Source organism: Carassius carassius, chromosome 23 (assembly GCF_963082965.1).
Source record: "Carassius carassius chromosome 23, fCarCar2.1, whole genome shotgun sequence".
Taxonomy (NCBI): Eukaryota; Metazoa; Chordata; class Actinopteri; order Cypriniformes; family Cyprinidae; genus Carassius; species Carassius carassius.
This window is the reverse complement of record NC_081777.1, coordinates 1,246,092-1,271,398: the sequence shown is the minus strand read 5'-3', so window position 1 is coordinate 1,271,398 and position 25,307 is coordinate 1,246,092. Positions and strand designations below refer to the sequence as shown.

Here is a 25,307-nt window from a genome sequence, read left to right as displayed (position 1 = left end):
AATGTTTCAAAGTTAAACATGCCACTGGGATAAACAGGGAAAATAAAATGAAATGAAATAATGAAATAAAATAAAAATAAATAAGTAAAATAAATATATGATATAAAATACAATAAGATTGTTTTACAAAAAAAAAGTGCTAGACTGATTTTTTTTATAAAATACAAATTATAAACTAAAACAAGTAAAATAAAACAAAAAAATAACTATTTTAAATAAATCAATTAATATAAAATAAAATGTCATAAATTAAAAACTGATGTTTAAACAAATATAAAAACAAAAACTTAAATAATTGAAATTAAGAGAAAAAAGAGAGCCCTGAGATGGAGTTGAGCCTCAGAAGAGAAACCGGCCTCATACAAACACAGCCGAGCACAAGAGAGAGCTGAGCACAAACTATCTCATTAGTTATTTACCGTACTTCTTTGTGTTCCCCATTAAAGGAGCAGTTCACCTAAAAATGAAAATGTGCTCATCCTCAGGCCATCCAAGATTAGGATGAGTTTGTTTCTTCATCAGGTTTGTAGAAATATAGCACTGCATCAGTATCTCATCAATGGATGCTCTGCAGTGAATGGGTGCCGTCAGAATGAGAGTCTGATAAAAACATCACAATAATCCACAGCACTCCAGTCCATCAGTTCACATCTGGAGAAGACAAAAGCTGAGACACATCCATCATTTAAGACGTTTATTTATTTATCTATTTAGCTGTTTGGACTCTCATTCTGAACGCATCTCAAGGGCCCCAAAATCACCTCGGACCCCAGAGGGTTAATGACATCAAACCTGGCACAATGTCCAAACGTGCTTTTTTTTGTTGTTTTGATAGTTCTCCCAAAAACAGAAAAGTATGTCATCATTGACTGACTGTCGCTCTAAACTGCAGTGAATTGTATGTATAGGTATGTTTTCAGAGCAAAAATGTGTGTAGTGGCACATTTGTATATCTTTTGGGTGTATTTTTAACAGTCGAAATGTTTAGTTATATTATGTGTTGGAACCTATGGAAGGTATTTGTGTTATCAGAATATTTAATAGTTTCTTCATCCACATCCAATCAAAGACTATAGGCAAGACATATGCCTGAGGACAAAGTGTCATTAACTTCCCTCCAAAGGTATCATTCCTCATTGGCTCACTCAAGTCCTGAGGGTGTGACATCATCACCCTACTGTATATAGATCACTGATCCCCAGATCAGAAAATGTTTTTCAGGTGCAGAAACTCCAGGGCAAGATGCAGAGCTAAGAGTCCTCAAGAACTAAACCCAAGCTTGTGCCAGGCTTTCAGCCTAGTCTTTCCACTTCAAGACCTTCGATCTTTCTCCTCACCTAACTTCAGCCAACCTACTGGAGCCCCAAAGTGCATCAGGACTCTCTTCAAACAGGCGAGACGAGCAAGTATCAAACTAAGTCTTATTAATTGAAACATTAGTATCATATGCACCTTTTACAAAGATGTGTTTAAACTAAGAAACTGATGTTTCCTTCAGGCTGTAGATCTGCTGAATATCAAATTGTATAATAGCTTCATGTTTTATTTCTCATCTCTTTACTGTTTAAGCTTTAACCCTTTTTCCTATGCTAACTGTATGCATGTGTGTGTTAGACTAGTTTGTATTTATGCAGTTAATAAAGTATTATTTGTATCACACTTGAGGTTGTTCATTGTTCCCTAATCATGCAGATTTTAGCTACACGCTCGGAGTAGTATTGTACAGTAAGAAAGATATTTTCCTTAAACCGGAAAGTAACGTTCTTAGACATCTAACCATCAACACTAAGACAAAAGTGCCTCTCAAAACACATCAGAAATCCTGCCATCTGCCCCTCCCAGAGCCCCCTGACATTTGAAAGATTAGTCATTTTTATTTTTCCGTCTATTTATTGTCCCCAACTCCAGAAAGCCCGCTAAGTGATCTCTCCATGAATTCTGATTAGCAATAATAACACTTAATGCAATCACAAAGACGGCGAGCCAGAAATGTCAGAGGACAGGGTTTAGCTAAACAGGAAGACACGAGATGGCCTGCGATTTGATTTCTTCCCTTTAGAGGGATTCGGATTGAATAAATGACTTTGGGCTCGTGTCTGACGTTAAGCATTCATCACAATGAGGGGAAGGTGATCGCTTGTTTTGTTACTGCACTGTTGTTGTTTCCTCAATAAAATGTATTGCGACCACCTGTGTGTGCGAGAGGAGGAGAAAAGATGAAGATGTGGACAGATGCATCTCTGAGGTTTCCTTTCAGATCAGCACATTTGTCTAGAGACACTCTTCCTCTTTCTGTGAGTTTGATTGGTTTACTTTATAGCGGAGGAAATGAAAGGATGTCCTAATAGTTTTCAGAAGAGATGCTCATGTTTCTGATTCCTTAAACAACACACTACAAACATCACCGCTCTGTACTGATAGAGATGACCAGAGCATAAACTCCATCTAGGTACCAAGTGTTAGCACCGCAGTCATATCGAAACACTGCTCTGCTCTTGTGGAAGCGAAGAGCACCTAAACGTGGAGTTAAATGCTATTTCATGCATTCTGAGTTATTTACACTGGCCATGTGTATTGGCAACCCAACTCTTTAACAAAGTTTCAAAACTCTGTTAACAAGTTAACAAGAAGCTTGAGAAGAATATCAACCTTGTTCAGCTTCCCAAAGAACTCAGAGTTCCCTTTAGCATACTTTTTAAAAGATGGTAATAATTTCATTTAAAACAATAGTTAAAAGTGGTCATCAGATGCCAGTTTTCCACAAATTGATATTATTTTTAAGAGTCTTAATGAAAAGTTGATAACATACTTTAGTTAAAATTAGTTGTCAATGGTATTGTAAAATTATACCGTTTTAACTTGTCAAAAACAGCTCTGTTCACAGCGAGACATTTAGGTGCATGTCCCTTTAAATGCTAATGAGCTCCGCTGACCCCGCTGACCCTAGCTGATTGTAAAACGATGTATTTTGGCCCTTCCCTAAACCTCTATTTCTTATTTTGAGGTCAACAGAAAACTGCACAGAAAGATGAAGGGAGAAATAAGCGGAGCAGGACAGCTAATTAAGTGTGTGTCCGCGGTTCAAAGCAAACTCATTAGATGCCGGACAGACATCAGCTCTCCCCGCTGACATCATTCTCTCGCTCCCTCGCTTGTTTTTGGACAAACTTCAGGGGCAATGATCAGCTGAGAAAGTTGGGCTCTCTAAATGTTTAATTATCTTTCAGAGCATCAGCTGCAGTGCGAGAGCGATCAACAACAGCCCTGATGTTAACAGAGCTCCGGCTCACACTCAGATGAACACACCTGAGAACACACCTGGACCTGGAATGATCTGATCTGCGCAGATGACATACAGCTGCTTGATCTGTATGCCTACAGATATCATACACACCGTGGTCGAAACGTCTCAGACCACTGAAATGCATGTTTTGAATTAGATTAGTAATCTAAATAATATTTTGTGTCATAATTCTAATTCTAATATAATTCATATTCTAATATAATATAATTGTTTTTTTCAAAACATTTATTGTACGTCTAAATATTTAATATTATATTATGTTATGTAATGTTATATATTTGTTTATTTTTTAAATTGAGAATATAATACTTTATAAAAATTATAAAATTATAATATAATATAATAAATGACTTTATTTTGTAAAAATATTTAATACAATATTATATTATATTTTTTTTTTTTCAAAATAGAAATATTTACTTTGTGTCATAATTCTTTAAAATATCATATTTATTTTTTCAAATTTTTGTGTCAGAATATTAAATTTTATATTATATTTTTTAAATTGTTCATTTTTCAAAATATAAACATTTTCTTTGTCATAATTTCTAATGTAATTTCATATATATCATATTTTATTTATTTTTAAATAGAGATGTTTACTTCATGTCATAATATTTAATATTATTTTATATAACAAATAAACAATTACTTACTTCAAAATAGAAATATTTACTTTTTCATAATTCTTAAAATAAAATAGTTTGTAAATGAATAAATGAATGAAGATAACACTAAAAACTCGTTTACTGCAGTGCATGAGTGAATCTAACCAAGATCATAAAGCCATGTCATATTTCAGCCCAAAATCAAAGGATAAATATCTCACATAAAGAAATTGTATCATATTTTAAGGGAATTATTTTCATGGTGCATGAAACACTCCGCTCTAATCCTCATAACTCTAACACATCCAGATGTTTTACTTCTGAGCTCATGTGTAATTTTACTTATTCTAATAGATGCTTTTTTTAATGCTTCTCATTAGTTTCTCATTACTGTATTACAGTAATGAGAAACATCCAGCACAATTTTTTTTAAATCAACAAATTACGGGCAGTAGAGCTAATACAACAATGTCTAAATAATTTACTGTTCAAAAATCATTAGTTTTTTTTTTTGCATTATAGTAATGAGAACTGCTGAGGAAAATTAACTGCTTAATTGACACTAAACTAATTTTCTTCAGGCCTGAAGATTTTCTTGCACTGTGAAATATATATATATATATATATATATATATATGGTTCAAATGAGTTTCCACTGAGGGTCCACTCACATATTACATTACATTAGTATTCATATTGCCAATAAAAAAAAAGTAGATTTTTTTTTTTCTGATTCAACATCTGCTTTGTCTGAAATAACATGACATCATTTAAACTAGATTATTTTTAGTGTTATATTTGAATTTTATTTACATTTTCATTTATATTGTTTAAATTATTAGCAATATTTTTTTTATTAATTATAATTATTAGTATTCATTTATAATAATTGTATACTTGTTATAATATTAGTCATTAGTCAAAAAAATATTTTCACAGAAAAAGACTGTAAAATATAGTTTATCATCACATTATTTGTATTGTTATTTTATGGCCCATTTGTTTTATATAGAAAGTATGAATTAGCACAACTGTATGGTGAAGAACAGAATAAAAGGACATTGTACCTGTGTGACACATGACATATGATTATATTTTTTATAAATATTTCTTCCATATTTTTTGCCATCTGTAATTAATGTGATTAATGCTGCACAATATAATTACAGCAGCAACCAAGAGAAGAACAGCAGCAGCTCCGGGTCAAACGCTCGGACCGCATCGCCCACGTTACACAGAAATTAGAGATCTGTTTCAGCCCCAGAACCTTCAAGCTTGAAATACGTAAATGAGGAGCGCGTGGGAGTCCAAGCAGAGAGAGTTTGTGCTTTAACACAAATCATCTTAAGAAAAACACTTGATTTTTTTCAAGGACTCTTGGACTTGTGTTTGGTGATTTATGAGCAGAGCTGAAATACAGATGAGTTTGGTTTATTCTGTACAGCAGTGAAGTCAAAGGCCTTGATTTCCATTCATTCTCTCTCTTTCCCCAAACCATCAATTAAACCTAATGGCCATCAGCACCTTCCCCTCCAGACCTCCATCTGTAACTAGCTCAGATCAAGACAAGCAGTGCTTTATTTATTTATATGCTCATTTACTTATTTACAATCCACTCTTCTGCAAGCAGCACATTTTCAGTGGTTGCAGCACAAATGAACAGATCCTGACACTCGACTGTGGCCGTGCTTCACATTCACAAACTAGATGCTTGAGCTTTCTGACACACCAGGGACCATGGACTTTGGCTAAAAACAGTGATGTGTGATTTAGACCGAACACTTAGTCACACATAATAAGGACTGCTGTGTTCACTTCACCTCTAGAACCTCTCAGTCTATCCACTTATGGTCTACGCATTGCCTTTCATTAAATTTAATTATTTTTATTATTTTTTACAGTAAGCATGACAGAATGAAAATTAAAAAGAAACTCCTGAGAAGAAACGTGAAAAACTGCAAAAGAAAGAAAGCTTAATTTTAATGTTTCACCCAATTTAGTATTACATGTATATATACTTGTATTACAGTTTTTTTTTTATTGCTAAACGTCAGTGAGCACAACTGGAGCTACATGTGCAAAACTCTAACTACAGTCTGCACTACCAATAGTCACCTGAGCTAAACAGTTCACATCACCTGCAAAACTCATTCAAAGCAACACAACTCTTAACACATGGCTCAAAACAGGCTCAGTGCAGCCAAACACTACACACGACCCTCGCTGAGATAACACACACCGTCACTCGGAACACACCGAGAGGAGAAACACTACATACGACCCTCGCTGAGAGAACACACACACGTCACTCAGAACACACCGAGAGGAGAAACACCACACACACCCCTGACTGAGAGAACACACACCGTCACTCAGAACACACCGAGAGGAGAAACACCACACACACAGCCCTCACTGAGAGAACACACACCGTCACTCAGAACACACCGAGAGGAGAAACACCACACACACCCCTCAGTGAGAGAACACACACCGTCACTCAGAACACACGGAGAGGAGAAACACCACACACACCCCTCGCTGAGATAACACACACCGTCACTCAGAACACACCGAGAGGAGAAATACCACACACACCCCTCACTGAGAGAACACACACCGTCACTCAGAACACACCGAGAGGAGAAACACCACACACACCCCTCGCTGAGATAACACACACCGTCACTCAGAACACACCGAGAGGAGAAACACTACACACACCCCTCGCTGAGATAACACACACCGTCACTCAGAACACACCGAGAGGAGAAACACCACACACACCCCTGACTGAGAGAACACACACCGTCACTCAGAACACACCGAGAGGAGAAACACCACACACAACCCTCGCTGAGATAACACACACCGTCACTCAGAACACACCGAGAGAAGAAACACTACACACAACCCTCATTGAGAGAACACACACTCACTCAGAACACACCGAGAGGAGAAACACTGCACACAACCCTCACTGAGAGAACACACACCGTCACTCAGAACACACCGAGAGGAGAAACACCACACACAACCCTCGCTGAGATAACACACACCGTCACTCGGAACACACCGTGAGGACAAACACCACACACAACCCTCACTAAAATAACACACACATTCTCTCAGAACACACCGAGAGGAGAAACACTACACACGACCCTCGCTGAGATAACACACACCGTCACTCGGAACACACCGAGAGGAGAAACACTACACATGACCCTCGCTGAGATAACACACACCGTCACTCGGAAAACACCGAGAGGAGAAACACCACACACAACCCTCGCTGAGATAACACACACCGTCACTCAGAACACACCGAGAGGAGAAACACTACACACGACCCTCGCTGAGATAACACACACCGTCACTCGGAACACACCGAGAGGAGAAACACTACATACGACCCTCGCTGAGATAACATACACCGTCACTCAGAACACACCGAGAGGAGAAACACTACACACGACCCTCGCTGAGATAACACACACCGTCACTCGGAACACACCGAGAGGAGAAACACCACACACGACCCTCTCTGAGATAACACACACCGTCACTCAGAACACACCGAGAGGAGACACACCACACACGACCCTCGCTGAGATAACACACACCGTCACTCAGAACACACCGAGAGGAGAAACACCACACACACCCCTCGCTGAGAGAACACACACCGTCACTCAGAACACACCGAGAGGAGAAACACCACACACACCCCTCACTGAGAGAACACACACCGTCACTCAGAACACACCGAGAGGAGAAACACCACAAACAACCCTCTCTGAGATAACACACACCGTCACTCGGAACACACCGAGAGGAGAAACACCACACACACCCCTCGCTGAGATAACACACACCGACCGTCACTCAGAACACACCGAGAGGAGAAACACCACACACACCCCTCGCCGAGATAACACACACCGTCACTCAGAACACACCGAGAGGAGAAACACCACACACACCCCTCGCTGAGATAACACACACCGTCACTCGGAACACACAGAGAGGAGAAACACCACACACACCCCTCACTGAGAGAACACACACCGTCACTCAGAACACACCGAGAGGAGAAACACTACACATGACCCTCGCTGAGATAACACACACCGTCACTCGGAACACACCGAGAGGAGAAACACCACACACACCCCTCGCTGAGATAACACACACCGTCACTCAGAACACACCGAGAGGAGAAACACCACACACACCCCTCGCTGAGATAACACACACCGTCACTCAGAACACACCGAGAGGAGAAACACCACACACAACCCTCAGTGAGAAAACACACACCGTCACTCAGAACACACCGAGAGGAGAAACACTACACACACCCCTCGCTTAGATAACACACACCGTCACTCAGAACACACCGAGAGGAGAAACACCACACACACCCCTCAGTGAGAGAACACACACCGTCACTCAGAACACACCGAGAGGAGAAACACCACACACACCCCTCGCTGAGATAACACACACCGTCACTCGGAACACACCGAGAGGAGAAACACCACACACAACCCTCACTGAGAGAACACAAACGTCACTCAGAACACACAGAGAGGAGAAACACTACACACGACCCTCGCTGAGATAACACACACCGTCACTCGGAACACACCGAGAGGAGAAACACTACACACGACCCTCGCTGAGATAACACACACCGTCACTCGGAACACACCGAGAGGAGAAACACCACACACACCCCTCACTGAGATAACACACACCGTCACTCGGAACACACCGAGAGGAGAAACACCACACACAACCCTCGCTGAGATAACACACACCGTCACTCGGAACACACCGAGAGGAGACTCACCACACACACCCCTCACTGAGATAACACACACCGTCACTCGGAACACACCGAGAGGAGAAACACCACACACACCCCTCACTGAGATAACACACACCGTCACTCGGAACACACCGAGAGGAGAAACACCACACACAACCCTCGCTGAGATAACACACACCGTCACTCAGAACACACCGAGAGGAGAAACACTACACACGACCCTCGCTGAGATAACACACACCGTCACTCGGAACACACCGAGAGGAGAAACACTACATACGACCCTCGCTGAGATAACATACACCGTCACTCAGAACACACCGAGAGGAGAAACACTACACACGACCCTCGCTGAGATAACACACACCGTCACTCGGAACACACCGAGAGGAGAAACACCACACACAACCCTCTCTGAGATAACACACACCGTCACTCGGAACACACCGAGAGGAGACACACCACACACGACCCTCGCTGAGATAACACACACCGTCACTCAGAACACACCGAGAGGAGAAACACCACACACACCCCTCGCTGAGAGAACACACACCGTCACTCAGAACACACCGAGAGGAGAAACACCACACACACCCCTCACTGAGAGAACACACACCGTCACTCAGAACACACCGAGAGGAGAAACACCACAAACAACGCTCTCTGAGAGAACACACACCGTCACTCGGAACACACCGAGAGGAGAAACACCACACACACCCCTCGCTGAGATAACACACACCATCACTCAGAACACACCGAGAGGAGAAACACCACACACACCCCTCGCCGAGATAACACACACCATCACTAAGAACACACCGAGAGGAGAAACACCACACACACCCCTCGCTGAGATAACACACACCGTCACTCGGAACACACCGAGAGGAGAAACACCACACACACCCCTCACTGAGAGAACACACACCGTCACTCAGAACACACCGAGAGGAGAAACACTACACATGACCCTCGCTGAGATAACACACACCGTCACTCGGAACACACCGAGAGGAGAAACACCACACACACCCCTCGCTGAGATAACACACACCGTCACTCAGAACACACCGAGAGGAGAAACACCACACACACCCCTCGCTGAGATAACACACACCGTCACTCAGAACACACCGAGAGGAGAAACACCACACACAACCCTCAGTGAGAAAACACACACCGTCACTCAGAACACACCGAGAGGAGAAACACTACACACACCCCTCGCTTAGATAACACACACCGTCACTCAGAACACACCGAGAGGAGAAACACTACACACGACCCTCGCTGAGATAACACACACCGTCACTCGGAACACACCGAGAGGAGAAACACTACATACGACCCTCGCTGAGATAACATACACCGTCACTCAGAACACACCGAGAGGAGAAACACTACACACGACCCTCGCTGAGATAACACACACCGTCACTCGGAACACACCGAGAGGAGAAACACCACACACAACCCTCTCTGAGATAACACACACCGTCACTCAGAACACACCGAGAGGAGAAACACCACACACACCCCTCGCTGAGATAACACACACCGTCACTCGGAACACACCGAGAGGAGAAACACCACACACAACCCTCAGTGAGAAAACACACACCGTCACTCAGAACACACCGAGAGGAGAAACACTACACACACCCCTCGCTTAGATAACACACACCGTCACTCAGAACACACCGAGAGGAGAAACACCACACACACCCCTCAGTGAGAGAACACACACCGTCACTCAGAACACACCGAGAGGAGAAACACCACACACAACCCTCGCTGAGATAACACACACCGTCACTCAGAACACACCGAGAGGAGAAACACCACACACAACCCTTGCTGAGATAACACACACCGTCACTCGGAACACACCGAGAGGAGAAACACTACACACAACCCTCACTGAGATAACACACACCGTCACTCAGAACACACCGAGAGGAGAAACACTACACACAACCCTCACTGAGGGTTTTCTTCTCTCTGTTTTTTTATCACTCTCTGTTTTTTAAAGTAATAAAATATAACTTAATTCACACCATATTTCTGATATTATCGATCAATCTTATCAGATTAATTTTGATCGTTCACTTTTATTTTATATCCGTGAGTGCAGTACACCTGCAAAGCGTTAGCACTCGTTTAGCTTGTCATTAGCGTTTTCATTCGACCCTAACGCTGTTTTCTTTTCTCCTCTCCTCTCTCTCGCTCTAGTTTTTTATAAGTTCATCAAACAACCGCAGTAAGAATATTTAATCAAGCACGGTGAGTAATGGCTTCTCCTGCTATTGTTATTTGCACCTCTTGTCACATGTACAGTTTATCTATCTCTGTCGCTGATGAGGGATTCACATGTGATAAATGCAGGGAAATAGTTAGGCTGACAGAGAAGATTTCAGAATTAGAGACACGCACCCAAATTTAATTGAGGACAGTAAGAATGTTAGGGCTCTAGATACGGATTTGGATGCGTCTAGCTCAGGGATTCCTGTACATTGTTCGGTTCCGGAAACAGAGCCCCTGCAGCAGGGCAACTGGGTGACGGTGAGGCAGCGTAGTCATGGGTCAAAACACCGCTCTTCTGTTCCGATCAAAACATTAAACAGGTTCTCCCCACTCAGTGATGCACCCACTGAGAAACCTGATGAAAGTGCTCTAGTTATTGGTGATTCTATTGTACGGAACGTGAATATAGAGACACCAGCCACCATAGTCAAATGTTTACCCGGAGCCAGAGCGCCTGACATCTTGGCAAATTTAAAAGTGCTTGCTAATGCTAAACGTAAATACAGTAAGATTGTTATTCATGCCGGCGCTAATGATGTTAGACTTCGCCAGTCGGAGATCACTAAAAATAACATTAAAGAGGTGTGTGAACTTGCAAGCACAATGTCAAACACTATAATATGCTATGGTCCCCTCCCTGCTTACCGTGGTGACGAGATGCATAGCAGATTGTCATCACTCAATGGCTGGATGTCTAAGTGGTGCCCACAGAATAACATAGGTTTAATAGACAATTGGACGAACTTTTGGGGCAGACCTGACCTGTTGAAAAGAGATGGTCTACATCCCTCCTGGGGTGGCGCCACTCTTCTCTCTAGAAATATGGCAAATAGTCTTACCCCTGGTTTCACAGAAAGGGCTTAAGACTAGTCCTAGACTAAAATGTAAGTCTGAGCTGTTTCCACTGAAATAAACTTGCACTGACTGATCTTAAAAATATATCAGTGCCTTTTTAGTTTTAAGATGCACATCGGTAATGTTTTTTTCTAAGCATGTTTATAAAAATTACTTAAATGTCCTAATTGATCTATGGTCTAATCCTGGCTTAGTCTAAGCCCTGTCTGTGAAACCGGGCCTTAGTGTTTATACTTGACTAACTGGGGCCCAGGTCAGGAAGCAGACAGACTGGCTAAACCGACCGTCTGCTAGCTGCCTCACGTCACAGAGGTCAGTTAATTCTCAGCACATAGAGACTCTTTCACCTAGATATCACACTATAGAGACTGTGTCTGTTCCCCGAACTAGAAAATACAAAACAACGTCCAAACCAAGTTAAGATTAACAATTTAATTGAGGTTCAACAAATAAAAAACAGATGCAATATGGATAAACAAATGATAAAGCTTGGCTTATTGAATATCAGATCCCTTTCTACGAAAACACTTTTTGTAAATAATATGATCACTGATCATAATATGGATGTGCTCTGTTTGACAGAAACCTGGCTAAAACCTGATGATTACATTATTTTAAATGAGTCCACCCCCCAAGATTACTGTTATAAACATGAGCCGCGTCTAAAAGGCAAAGGGGGAGGTGTTGCTTCAATTTATAATAACGTTTTCAGGATTTCTCAGAGGGCAGGCTTCAAGTATAACTAATTTGAAGTAATGGTGCTTCATATAACATTATCCAGAGAAACAAATGTTAATGATAAATCCCCTGTTATGTTTGAACTGGCTACTGTATACAGGCCACCAGGGCACCATACAGACTTTATGAAAGAGTTTGGTGATTTTACATTCGAGTTAGTTCTGGCTGCAGATAAAGTTTTAATAGTGTGTGATTTCAATATCCATGTTGATAATGAAAAAGATGCATTGGGATCAGCATTTATAGCCATTCTGAACTCTATTGGTGTTAGACAACACGTTTCAGGACCTACTCATTGTCGAAATCATACTCTAGATTTAATACTGTCACATGGAGTTGATGTTGATAGTGTTGAAATTATGCAGCCAAGTGATGATATCTCAGATCATTATTTAGTTTTGTGCAAACTTCATATAGCAAAAATTGTAAATGCTACTTATTGTTACAAGTATGGAAGAACCATCACTTCTACCACAAAAGACTGCTTTTTAAGTTATCTTCCTGATGTATCCAAATTCCTTAGCATATCCAAAACCTCAGAACAACTTGATGATGTAACAGAAACTATGGACTCTCTCTTTTCTAGCACTTTAAATACAGTTGCTCCTCTACGCTTAAGGAAGGTTAAGGAAAACAGTTTGACACCATGGTATAATGAGCATACTCGCACCCTAAAGAGAGCAGCCCGAAAAATGGAGCGCAGCTGGAGGAAAACAAAACTAGAGGTATTTCGTATTGCTTGGCGGGAAAGTAACCTATCGTACAGAAAAGCATTAAAAACTGCTAGATCCGATTACTTTTCTTCTCTTTTAGAAGAAAACAAACATAACCCCAGGTATTTATTCAATTCAGTGGCTAAATTAACGAAAAATAAAGCCTCAACAAGTGTTGACATTTCCCAACACCACAGCAGTAATGACTTTATGAACTACTTTAGTTCTAAAATCAATACTATTAGAGATAAAATTGCAACCATTCAGCCGTCAGCTACAGTATCGCATCAGACAGTGCACTATAGACCCCGTGAGGAACAGTTACACTCATTCTGTACTATAGGAGAGGAAGAATTGTATAAACTTGTTAAATTATCTAAACCAACAACATGTATGTTAGACCCTATACCATCTAAGCTCCTAAAAGAGGTGCTTCCAGAAGTCATAGATTCTCTTCTGACTATTATTAATTCCTCATTGTCATTAGGATATGTCCCCAAAACCTTCAAACTGGCTGTTATTAAGCCTCTCATCAAAAAACCACAACTTGACCCCAAAGAACTAGTTAATTATAGACCAATCTCCAATCTCCCTTTTCTGTCCAAGATACTAGAAAAGGTGGTATCCTCACAATTATATTCCTTCTTAGAAAAAAAATGGTATATGTGAGGATTTCCAGTCAGGAGACTGCTCTCCTTAGAGTTACAAATGATCTACTCTTATAATCTGATCGTGGGTGTATTTCTCTATTAGTTTTATTGGATCTTAGCGCTGCGTTTGACACAATTGACCACAACATTCTTTTGCATAGACTTGAACACTTTGTTGGCATTAATGGAAGTGCCTTAGCATGGTTTAAATCGTACTTATATGACCGCCATCAGTTCGAAGCAGTGAATGAAGATGTATCATATCGATCACAAGTGCAGTATGGAGTACCTCAAGGCTCAGTACTAGGGCCGCTACTCTTCACGCTTTATATGTTACCCTTGGGAGATATCATCAGGAAACATGGTGTTAGCTTTCACTGTTATGCTGATGATACTCAGCTCTATATTTCTTCACGGCCCAGTGAAACACACCAATTTGAAAAACTAATTGAATACATAGTCAATAAAAAAACTGGATGACGAGTAATTTCTTACTGCTAAATTCTGAATAAACAGAGGTGTTAATTATAGGACCTAAAAACTCTGCTTGTAATAACCTAAAACACTGTCTTAGACTTGATGGTTGCTCTGTCAATTCTTCGTCATCAGTTAGGAACCTAGGTGTGCTATTTGATCGCAATCTTTCCTTAGAATGCCACGTTTCTAGCATTTGTAAAACTGCATTTTTTCATCTCAAAAATATATCTAAATTACGGCCTATGCTCTCAATGTCAAATGCAGAAATGTTAATTCATGCATTTATGACCTCAAGGTTAGATTATTGTAATGCTTTATTGGGTGGTTGTTCTGCACGCTTAGTAAAAACACTACAGCTAGTCCAAAATGCAGCAGCAAGAGTTCTTACTAGAACCAGGAAGTATGACCATATTAGCCCGGTCCTGTCAACACTGCACTGGCTCCCTATCAAACATCGTATAGATTTTAAAATATTGCTTATTACTTATAAAGCCCTGAATGGTTTAGCACCTCAGTATTTGAATGAGCTCCTTTTACATTATAATCCTCTACGTCCGCTACGTTCTCAAACTAATTTGATAATACCTAGAATATCAAAATCAACTGCGGGCGGCAGATCCTTTTCCTATTTGGCGCCTAAACTCTGGAATAACCTACCTAACATTGTTCGGGAGGCAGACACACTCTTGCAGTTTAAATCTAGATTAAAGACCGATCTCTTTAACCTGGCTTACACATAACATACTAATATGCTTTTAATATCCAAATCCGTTAAAGGATTTTTAGGCTGCATTAATTAGGTAAACCGGAACCGGGAACACTTCACATAACACCCCATGTACTTGCTACATCATTAGAAGAATGGCATCTACTCTAATATTAGTCTGTTTCTCTCTTGTTCTGAGGTCACCGTAGCAACCAGATCCAGTCTGTATCCAGATCAGAGGGTCACTGCAGTCACCCGGATCCAGTAAGTATCCAGACCAGATGGTGGATCAGCACCTAGAAAGAACCTCTACTGCCCTGAAAGACAGCGGAGACCAGGACAACTAGAGCCCCAGATACAGATCCCCTGTAAAGACCTTGTCTCAGAGGAGCACCAGGACAAGACCACAGGAAACAGATGATTCTTCTGCACAATCTGACTTTGCTGCAGCCTGGAATTGAACTACTGGTTTCGTCTGGTTAGAGGAGAACTGGCCCCCAACTGAGCCTGGTTTCTTCCAAGGTTTTTTCTCCATTCTGTCACCGATGGAGTTTCGGTTCCTTGCCGCTGTCACCTCTGGCTTGCTTAGTTGGGGTCACTTCATCTACAGGGATTTCGTTGACTTGATTGCAAATAAATGCACAGACACTATTTAACTGAACAGAGATGACATCACTGAATTCAATGATGAACTGCCTTTAACTATCATTTTGCATTATTGACACTGTTTTCCTAATGAATGTTGTTCAGTTGCTTTGGCGCAATGTATTTTGTTTAAAGCACCACATAAATAAAGGTGACTTGACTTGACTTGACTGAGATAACACACACCGTCACTCAGAACACACCGAGAGGAAAAACACTACACGACCCTCACTGAGATAACACACACTGTCACTCAGAACACACTGAGAGGAAAAACACTAGCATCAAACACAAATACAGAAAATACTAACTTTTCATCTTTACAGTTTGAACTATTTCAGTGACTTCATATAAAGTAATATTTTCTTCAAAGAAAATATAAGAACATAATTCTTTAAGGTAAATGAAAATTAGCAGTTTGCTTCAATAGTCTGTAGTAATTTACGGAATTACAGTAATGAGAAAAAAAAGGTAGAAACTAAAAGTACATATTGTAATTCAAACAAATAATTTTCAGGGCTAATCCTGAAATTGCAATCAGCATGTTTGAAATCTCTTCTGTTTTGAATGTGTGCTTCACAGTTTTGACAGCAGTGTGTTAGCATTTGAACAAAGTGCTGTAAATTCACAGTGTTGTGCAGTTTGTGGTTAAAGTCATGGGATAAGTGTGTAGAGTTTTGAAAACAATGAAAAATCGAACTAGAGTTTGGTCCACATGAACTGCTGCTGTGCAAACTGTAGTTAGTTTTACACATGTGACTCCAGTTGTGCCCACTGTCGTTTAGCAATCGAAAAAAACTGTAATATACTAATGGATCAGTATATAAAGTATTTATTATTAAATCAGCATAAAATTAGTATTAATTTCTGTATTTTTATAATGAAGGGATTTGTTTAGGGTATTGGTTGACTGATCAAATCATTTTCATTATCACCTGGAATGAAGAAATGAACAAATAAGAACTATATGAGAGAATAAATACATTAGTGAAAAGTGTGCTTAATAAATGGATATTATTGGTTACTTCCTCTACAGTCAAAAATCTGGGTGTTATATTAGACAGCAACTTGTCTTTTGAAAACCATATTTCCAATGTTACAAAAACTGCATTCGTCCATCTTAGAAACATTGCCAAGCTACGAAACATGTTATCTGTTTCTGATGCAGAAAAGCTAGTTCATGCATTCATGACCTCTAGACTGGACTATTGTAATGCACTTCTAGTTGGTTGTCCTGCTTCTTCAATAAACAATCTACAGGTCGTCCAAAATGCAGCGGCTAGAGTCCTTACCAGGTCAAGAAAATATGATCATATTACCCCAATTCTACAGTCTCTGCACTGGCTACCTATTAAGTTCCGTATCAGTTACAAATTATCATTACTTACCTATAAGGCCCTAGATCGTTTAGCTCCTGCGTACCTAACTATGCACTCAAAAGTGCATTATTATTCTTTAGCTTGGGTTAAACTAATTAATTTTACTTTGTTGGAACAGCAGCTACGCTAATTATGTCTCTATTTGTTTCTCTGTTTTGCCACATTCTGTAAAGTTGCTTTGCAATGATTTGTATTGTAAAAAGCGCTATACAAATAAACTTGAATTGAACTGAACTAAATATTAGAGTACATTTACACACATTTACAGCATTTAGAGTAAAATACCAGCACTATGTACAGAATGAGCACAGAGTGCAAAGAAATAAAAAAATAAATCAAAAGATGAACAAACATAAAACAAAAGAATAAATGATTTTTAATTGTAAAGTTTCACCCAATTTAATACTGCATATTCTTACAGATCTGCCACAATTCTACAGAATATAAAGTAGATTTGATAAGCTGAATCATTTATTTGCATGTATTAGATTTTTTCTACACTTGGTCCTCCATACAGAGAGCATTTTTGCAGCCGATCTCTCTCTCTTTCTCTCTCTGTGTGTTTACTACAGCAGCATGAAGGGAGCAGATGTGAATCTTTAACAGCTTTACAAAACACCCTCCACATCGAGCAGATCTGGGATTGCAGCGCCTGACTCGCTGTGAAAGAGTGATGCAACGCAATTCCTGCTCACACGAGCTCACGAGTAAACAGAGATAGATCATCAAATCATTGTAGGATGTGTACCACAACACAGACAGAGATGATTTCCTACGGCCATGAGATGAGATTTGAAAAAATATTTATAAAACATAGACAGGAAGTCTTTACCGGTTCGCAAGCAAAAAGTATGGACTAGCACAGCAAACTTCAGAAATAAATCCAGGATCTCTCTTCATATTAGAAGTTATTTTTGTATTTTCCAGTAAAAATATCTGAACATCCTTAAAACAAGACACATTTACCAGAGAAGAAAAATTAGCAGAAGATATTCAGAATTATGTTTTGGGAAAAATATTCTTATATGTGTGTAGTTTTGTCAGAATTTACTAGCACTAGTGGTGGGAGTACTAGTATGAGTATTACACTACTAATGTGAGAATTAACATGAATTGTGTGAGTACTAGTAAAGTTCTGAGTACTAGTGTGAGTTCTAGTGTACTTGTGTGAGTACTAGAATACTAATGTGAGTACTAGTGTACTTGTGGAGTACTAGCAGCACCTATTTAACTATGTAAAATAAATATGGAAATATATTTAAATGATAAATACAAATAAATAAGTGCAATAAAATGACAGAAAGTAAAAAAAAAAAGATACTAGTGTACTAGTGGGAGTTCTAGTATACTCATGTGAGTACTAGAGTGCTACTATTAGTAAAAAAAAAACTAGTGAACTAGTGGGAGAGTGTATTTGTGTGAGTACTGGAATACTAGTGTACTTGTGTGAGTACGAGAGTACTAGTGTGAATACTGGTGTGTGTACTAGTGTACTAGTGGGAGTACCAGAGTACTTATGTGAGTACTAGAGTACTACTGTAGTATATTCATGTGAGTACTAGAGTGCTAGTACAAGTAATACCAGTGAACAAGTGGTAGACCAAGTGTATTTGTGTGAGTATTGGAATACTAGTGTACTTGTATGAGTACTAGAATACTAGTATACTAGTAATCTCATGTGAGTACTAGAGTACAAGTACTAGTAATACTAGTGAACAAGTGGGAGACCAAGTGTATTTGTGTGAGTATTGGAATACTAGTGTGCTTGTGTGAATACTAGAATACTTGTATGAGTACTAGAGTACTAGTATACTAGTAATCTCATGTGAGTACTAGAGTGCTAGTACTAGTAATACTAGTGAACAAGTGGGAGACCAAGTGTATTTGTGTGAGTACTAGAATACTTTTATGAGTACTAGAGTACTAGTATACTAGTAATATCATGTGAGTACTAGAGTGCAAGTACTAGTAATACTAGTGAACAAGTGGGAGACCAAGTGTATTTGTGTGAGTACTTGAATACTTGTATGAGTACTAGAGTACTAGTATACTAGCAATCTCATGTGAGTACTAGAGTGCTAGTACTAGTAATGCTAGTGAACAAGTGGGAGACAAATGTATTTGTGTGAGTACAGGAATACTAGTGTACTAGTGGGTGTACTAGAAGCATCTATTTAACTATGTAAAATACATATGGAAATATATTTAAATGATAAATACAAATAAATAACTGCAATAAAAGGACAGAACGTTTTTCCAGTGAGGAATTGAAGCCACTTAATGTCAGTAATGCTGTTCAATGCAACCTACTCTCAATGTGACTCTTTGCCGAATGGCATAAAGTGTCATAACTCTGACGTGTGAATGTCAGAATCGAGTGTCAGCTGTGAATTCACTCAAACAGCACTGATCAACAATCACTGTCAGAATCTGTTTATACAGTTAGCAGAAGACACATACGGAGAGTGTGGAGATTAAACACACTGTTAATATGAGAAAAACCATAAGTGGTGTGATAGGGTAAAACAGTCAGGAGGGGATAGATGGGCTAGAGGCGTTTCCCGTGACCGGAGGGGTCAGAAATCACCCGCACTAATGTGCAGCCCATCAGACAGCTTAATGTTGAGTGTGTGCCTGACCAGTGTTAAATACAGCAGCCTGGAGTCAGATTAAACAGACATCACCATTTAAAGGATTAAAGCAGAGCCCCAGATTTTAAACACACTTGGGTCAACTTCAAAGAGACCCTTCTTTTGCATTTCATACTTATGATAGACAGCGACACGGTTCAAAGTTCAACGGGATTATTGAACATGCTGTGTTGAGCTACAGTGACCTCAGCTATCAGTTCATCAATGCCTTTCTGCTGCTCTCTGGAGCTTCTGCAACTCTCATACAGTACAGAAAGCATATTCTATATTATAAAATAACATAATGCATGATATAAAATACATTTAATATTAGAATTGTTTTGCATTTGAGGTTGATGCCACAAAAGCAGTTTACTGAGGCTGCAGTCATTAGTGTGTGTGTGTGTGTGTGTGTGTGTCAGTGTGTCACAGGGAGGAACAGGATGTAAAGAAGTGAACAAGAAGCTTTCAGAGGGTATAGATCAGGCTATTCTCTGTTTAGTGTTCCCCTAAAAATTATTTTATATCAATGAGGCAGGTGACTCCAAACAGGATTTAACATGCACACACACTTATGCTCTCTTAGACTCACATAATAACCTCTCCTTCTAAGTATGACCTGAACCATTTGAGTACCATCCCAGAAAGCCCGACCCAGTTTTCCAGTCTCTCTAGTAGTATGTTATGATCGACAGTGTCAAACGCAGCACTGAGATCTATACCAGCACCGATATTTTGCCAGAGTCAGAATTTAAGCGAATATCATTTATTATCTTAATCTACGCTATCTCTGTGCTATGATTTGTTCAGCAGATTAAAGGGTTAGTTCACCCAAATAGCAAAATTATGTCATTAATAACTCACCCTCATGTCGTTCCAAACCAGTGAGATCTCCGTTTATCTTCTGAACACAGTTTAAGATATTTTAGATTTAGTCCGAGAGCTCTCAGTCCCTCCATTGACACTGTGTGTACGGTCTACTGTCCATGTCCAGAAAGGTAAGAAAACATCATCACAGTAGTCCATGTGACATCAGAGGGTCAGTTAGAATTTGTTGAAGCATTGAAAATACATTTTGGTCCAAAAATAGCAAAAACTACGACTTTATTCAGCATTGTCTTCTCTTCCGTGTCTGTTGTGAGAGAGTTCAAAACAAAGCAGTTTGTGATATCCGGTTCGCGAACGAATCATTCGCTTTAACCAGATCTTTTTGGACCAGTTCACCAAATCGAACTGAATCGTTTGAAACGGTTCGCATCTCTAATACGCATTAATCCACAAATGACTTAACTGTTAACTTTTTTAATGTGGTTGACACTCCCTCTGAGTTAAAACAAACCTATATCCGGAGTAATTGATTTACTCAAACAGTACACTGACTGAACTGCTGTGAAGAGAGAACTGAAGATGAACACTTCTAAGAGATCTGCTTCTAAACAGTTTAACACACTTTTGAAAAAATATATGTGGGAATTGTGTGAAGATAGCAGGTTTATGATTTAAGGTGCTGCACTATTTTCTTCCAAAATTCTGCTATCAATTGCTTAAAAAAAAAAAGACATAGTAACTGCTTTTTGAATTTTTCTGAACTCTACATAACTTGGGGATGTGCTAATCACCTTCCTGATTTTATTGATCTTCTCAGAAAAGAAGGAAGCAAAACTAGGGTGTGTGTCTCTGTGTGTTTGGGATGTTTAGTAATGTGATCTCGTGACCAGGCCAATCAAGCTAGTGTTCACTGTGAAAAGTGCTGTTTGCGTCTGTGACAGGACTGAACAACACTCTCATTTAGATGGCGGTTTCTCCTACCAATGCATGGGCTAATTACATTCAAATTAGACCGGTGAGGAAGAGAAGGAGACAAGGACTAATAAAGGGTTTCATTCTTGCCGCTATCATTCTCTCTCACTTTGTCCGCCTCTCTGTTTTGCTCTTTCTGTCTGCTTACTTGACTCTTTAGGCTACTGTGAGCTCGGCCCGGCTCTGTCAGGCAGTAATTTAGAAGGCAATGTTTGCTGGGACAAGTGGAGGACCAGATGATAATGCAAAGAGAAAGTGATGCAATCTTTCCACTAGCACTAGAGTGAAGTATTGAAGGGTTATGTTGAAGTGTAACATGTAAATATCAGCCATTGGTTAAGTCTGTGTGTGTGTGTGTGTGTGTGTGTGTGTGTGTGTGTGTGTGTGTGTGTGTGTGTGTGTGTGTGTGTGTGTGTGTGTGAAAGAGAGAGAGAGAGAGAGAGAGAGAGGAAGTAAAATATAGAGTTAAAAGGAAGAGATCAAAAACAGCAGGAGGTGAAGGATATGAAAGAAAAAAGTAATGAAAGAAATAATGAAAATGCTGACACGGAGGGGGACATGTGCACTGTTTTAGCACTCGATTCACTAAGTGAATTATGCAAGACAATGCAAACACATGAAAAAAAAAATGGTGCTAAATGCAACTTACATGCAGTTTTACTGTAAAGCTGGTTCTGCTTGCCAGAGGTCATGGATCGGTTCTTTAAGATACTACAGTGTGTGCACAATTATTAGACAAATTGATATTCTGATATTTTTTCCAAGCACATTTTACCAATTCCAGACCTTCGTCGACAATTATGTATCACTTGTAAATGATTAAATACACAATTAATAGTACTTATTATGATTGATGTAGTTTGGAATTAGTCAAATGTGCTTGGAAAAAAATATGATCAGAATATCAGTTTGCCTGATAATTATGCACACACTGTAAATGTGCATCTGGATGTATGTGCAGTGATAATGATCTCCATCATTTCATCTCTACGCTAAAACACAAAACAAAATTCACAAAAAGTGTTTTTGTTTGTTTTGTTGTTTTTATAAAAATATGTTTTAAAAAATGTTTTGTAAATAAGCCATGCTTGAAATAAAAAGTATGATATAATCTAAACTGAAAAACAAATACTTGTGAAAAATTTGTAAATGCAGCAGTTTCCACCTGTTTAAGAGAATAAAACTGTCAATTTCTCTGAAATTTGAGAAAAATACACTGAAAGGAGAGTGCTGCACAAACAATGTTCACTCAGAAGTTGTAGCCTCTGAGGAAGAGACTTTAGATTTCAACTGTATGATCATCACTTTTGATGCATTTTTATTATGCATTGCTTTTTTCACCAAATAAAACATACACCATGCAAGAAAACACTATTTTATATGTATATACTTAGAAATGTCATGTTTAATTCAACATGTTACTTGCCATGTCTTTGTAATTATTTGTCAAATGAACTACAGTAGCATTTTCTGAGAGAAAATGGTTTAAAAGATAATTAATTGAAAATTACTGAACATCTGAAAATATCTTGATTTTACTTATATTACGTATATATAATATTATATAACAAATTGAAAATTGTCAACATTTTGTGTTAAGTGTTACTTGCCATTTCTTTGTAATTAACTGTAAATTTACTAGAAATAAAAAAAATGCACACAAAACACATCTAATGACTTGCTGGCACAGCGCTAGATCACCTTAAACTGGATCGCGGAATAAGATAAGGAATTCCACTGCAACATCCCATAACCATCTCTGTGGTGACATCAGCAGCAGTTCATCTGTGCTAGACCGTCGCCACAGCAACATCACCATGGCTACATTTCTAAGCATCCGAGTTTCTGCTCCTGCTCCCTCCTGATCTTTCTCACAGCTTTTACCCAGAATGCTTTGGCAGGAGAGAGAGATGGACGGTGATGATGTAACACACAGCTGCTGACACGTGGAAGGACTTTTAAAGCGAGGCCATTGTACTGACAGAGATATCAGCAGTTAGAAAAGTAACTGCTGTGCTGGAAGCTCCTGACACCAAGACACAATCCTCTTTCTTACACCAGCTCAAGGTCGATAGCTGCAGATTACGTAACGGTGAGTCCGTGCAGAGCTCAGATCTTACCGCGGTACTGTTGCTGTGCAGAAGAATGACAGAATCTTTGAGCCACGTCTGTCATCAGCTGTATATACTGACCAGCGCTCCGCAATATTACATCTTTCTGGTTAATCGGTGTGTCACAAATCAATAAAGATTCATCTTAAAATTAATTGTGATTGAAAACACAGTCTATCCATACATTGGGGTTTAAAGATACATGGGAAATCTCCATAAAATTATTGTAATAAATCATATATATATATATTAAATAATATATGTATGTGTGTGTATGTGTGTGTGTGTGTGTGTGTGTGTCTGTGTAAAAAAGTACAGTTTAGTAAAAAAAAAAAAAAAAATATATATATATATATATATATATATATATATTACAAACTATCAGATTTTCTTCCATTAATACATTCTCTGATAACAAGCTCATCAGTTTTTAGCAAATGTTTGATGTTTTTACTTACACAGAATACAAAAGCTTCTTTTGAATCCTTCTACGGTGAATAAACATCTCCACAAACCCTCAGTGTCTCAAACGAGCAGCTGAAGATGATGACAGACAGAAGCTAATTGATGAAGTACATTGTGGCTAATTGAGACTGAGATTAAGTTTCTCTGACCTCAGACTGCATCCAGACACTTTCTCGACCTTCACAGACGTCTGTTTCCACTCCTTTCTTTCATTTCGGGGCACGTCTGTGTTACTTTGTAATTTTTCATTGGGAATTTGGAGAGAAGTGTGACATTTTAACAGGCTTCTTGGAGTCTCGTCCTCTTCCAGAAAACCCTCTTTTGAATACTAAACAGATTTTCCTCTCTTCCGTTATAGAAAGTCCTAAACGACTCATTTAGACAGACGTTCTCCTATTGGGATGCAAAACACTTCTTTTATTCAGTAACTTAGCAAATGTTTTTTTTTTTTTCACGAATGATTGCATATGGCAGCACAGTTTTAATGTGCAATCACTATTAAATAAAGAAATAATTTCATGTATACTTTATATTTTAATGATGTGTCATCTAATGTCACCAAAAAGCCTATTTTCCATTTCATTTCAAACAGCGGAAGCTTTACACACTCTTCAGGTTTTGCCTAAAATAGTTACAGAAATGCATCCGAAGTGTTTCTGATCTAAATCTGACCGCTTCTAAATGTGGCACGTTTTGTTTCAAAGTGAATTCTGGTTGCACGCTTGTTTGCTGTAGAAAAACAAGCAAACTCAACTAGGTCAATATTAATTACCGAAGTTGTTGAACATACAGCAGCTGCTGTAAACAAATGCAAATGCATTTTCATATCAAACAAGGTCAGCGTGATCGCTCGGCTCACACACGGATTCTGACGCTTGTTTACTAACAAGTACAGGATCAGGATGATCCATGGACGGCACAGGTGTCTGCTGTAGTCTCACACAACGAGAGCACAATCTGACCTTCATCCGTCAGAACGCACTGTGAAATCTCATTGGAACTGTACATTATTCATTAAATATCCCTGAACAGACACGTTAGCATGCAGTGTTAGGTCTTCATCTAACCACAAAAGACCC

The 25,307-nt window shown here is 39.3% G+C and overlaps 1 protein-coding gene across 3 annotated transcripts in view; it reads right to left on the bottom strand.

Moving 5' to 3' along the window:
• The window catches only part of LOC132101188 (CD276 antigen-like), a 110,582-nt gene that overhangs the window by 42,862 nt on the left and 42,413 nt on the right, over window positions 1-25,307 (bottom strand). Inside the window, exon 5 of one of the 3 annotated variants that reach the window (XM_059505915.1) lies at window positions 25,195-25,307. This exon is cut by the window's right edge and continues 226 nt beyond it. The exons of the other annotated variants lie outside the window; for them this stretch is intronic. Within the exon in view, the coding sequence (XP_059361898.1) occupies window positions 25,220-25,307 (88 nt within the window). The 3' untranslated portion in view covers window positions 25,195-25,219. Of the gene's footprint in view, window positions 1-25,194 lie in introns of those variants that run through there. 3 annotated transcript variants of the gene reach the window in all.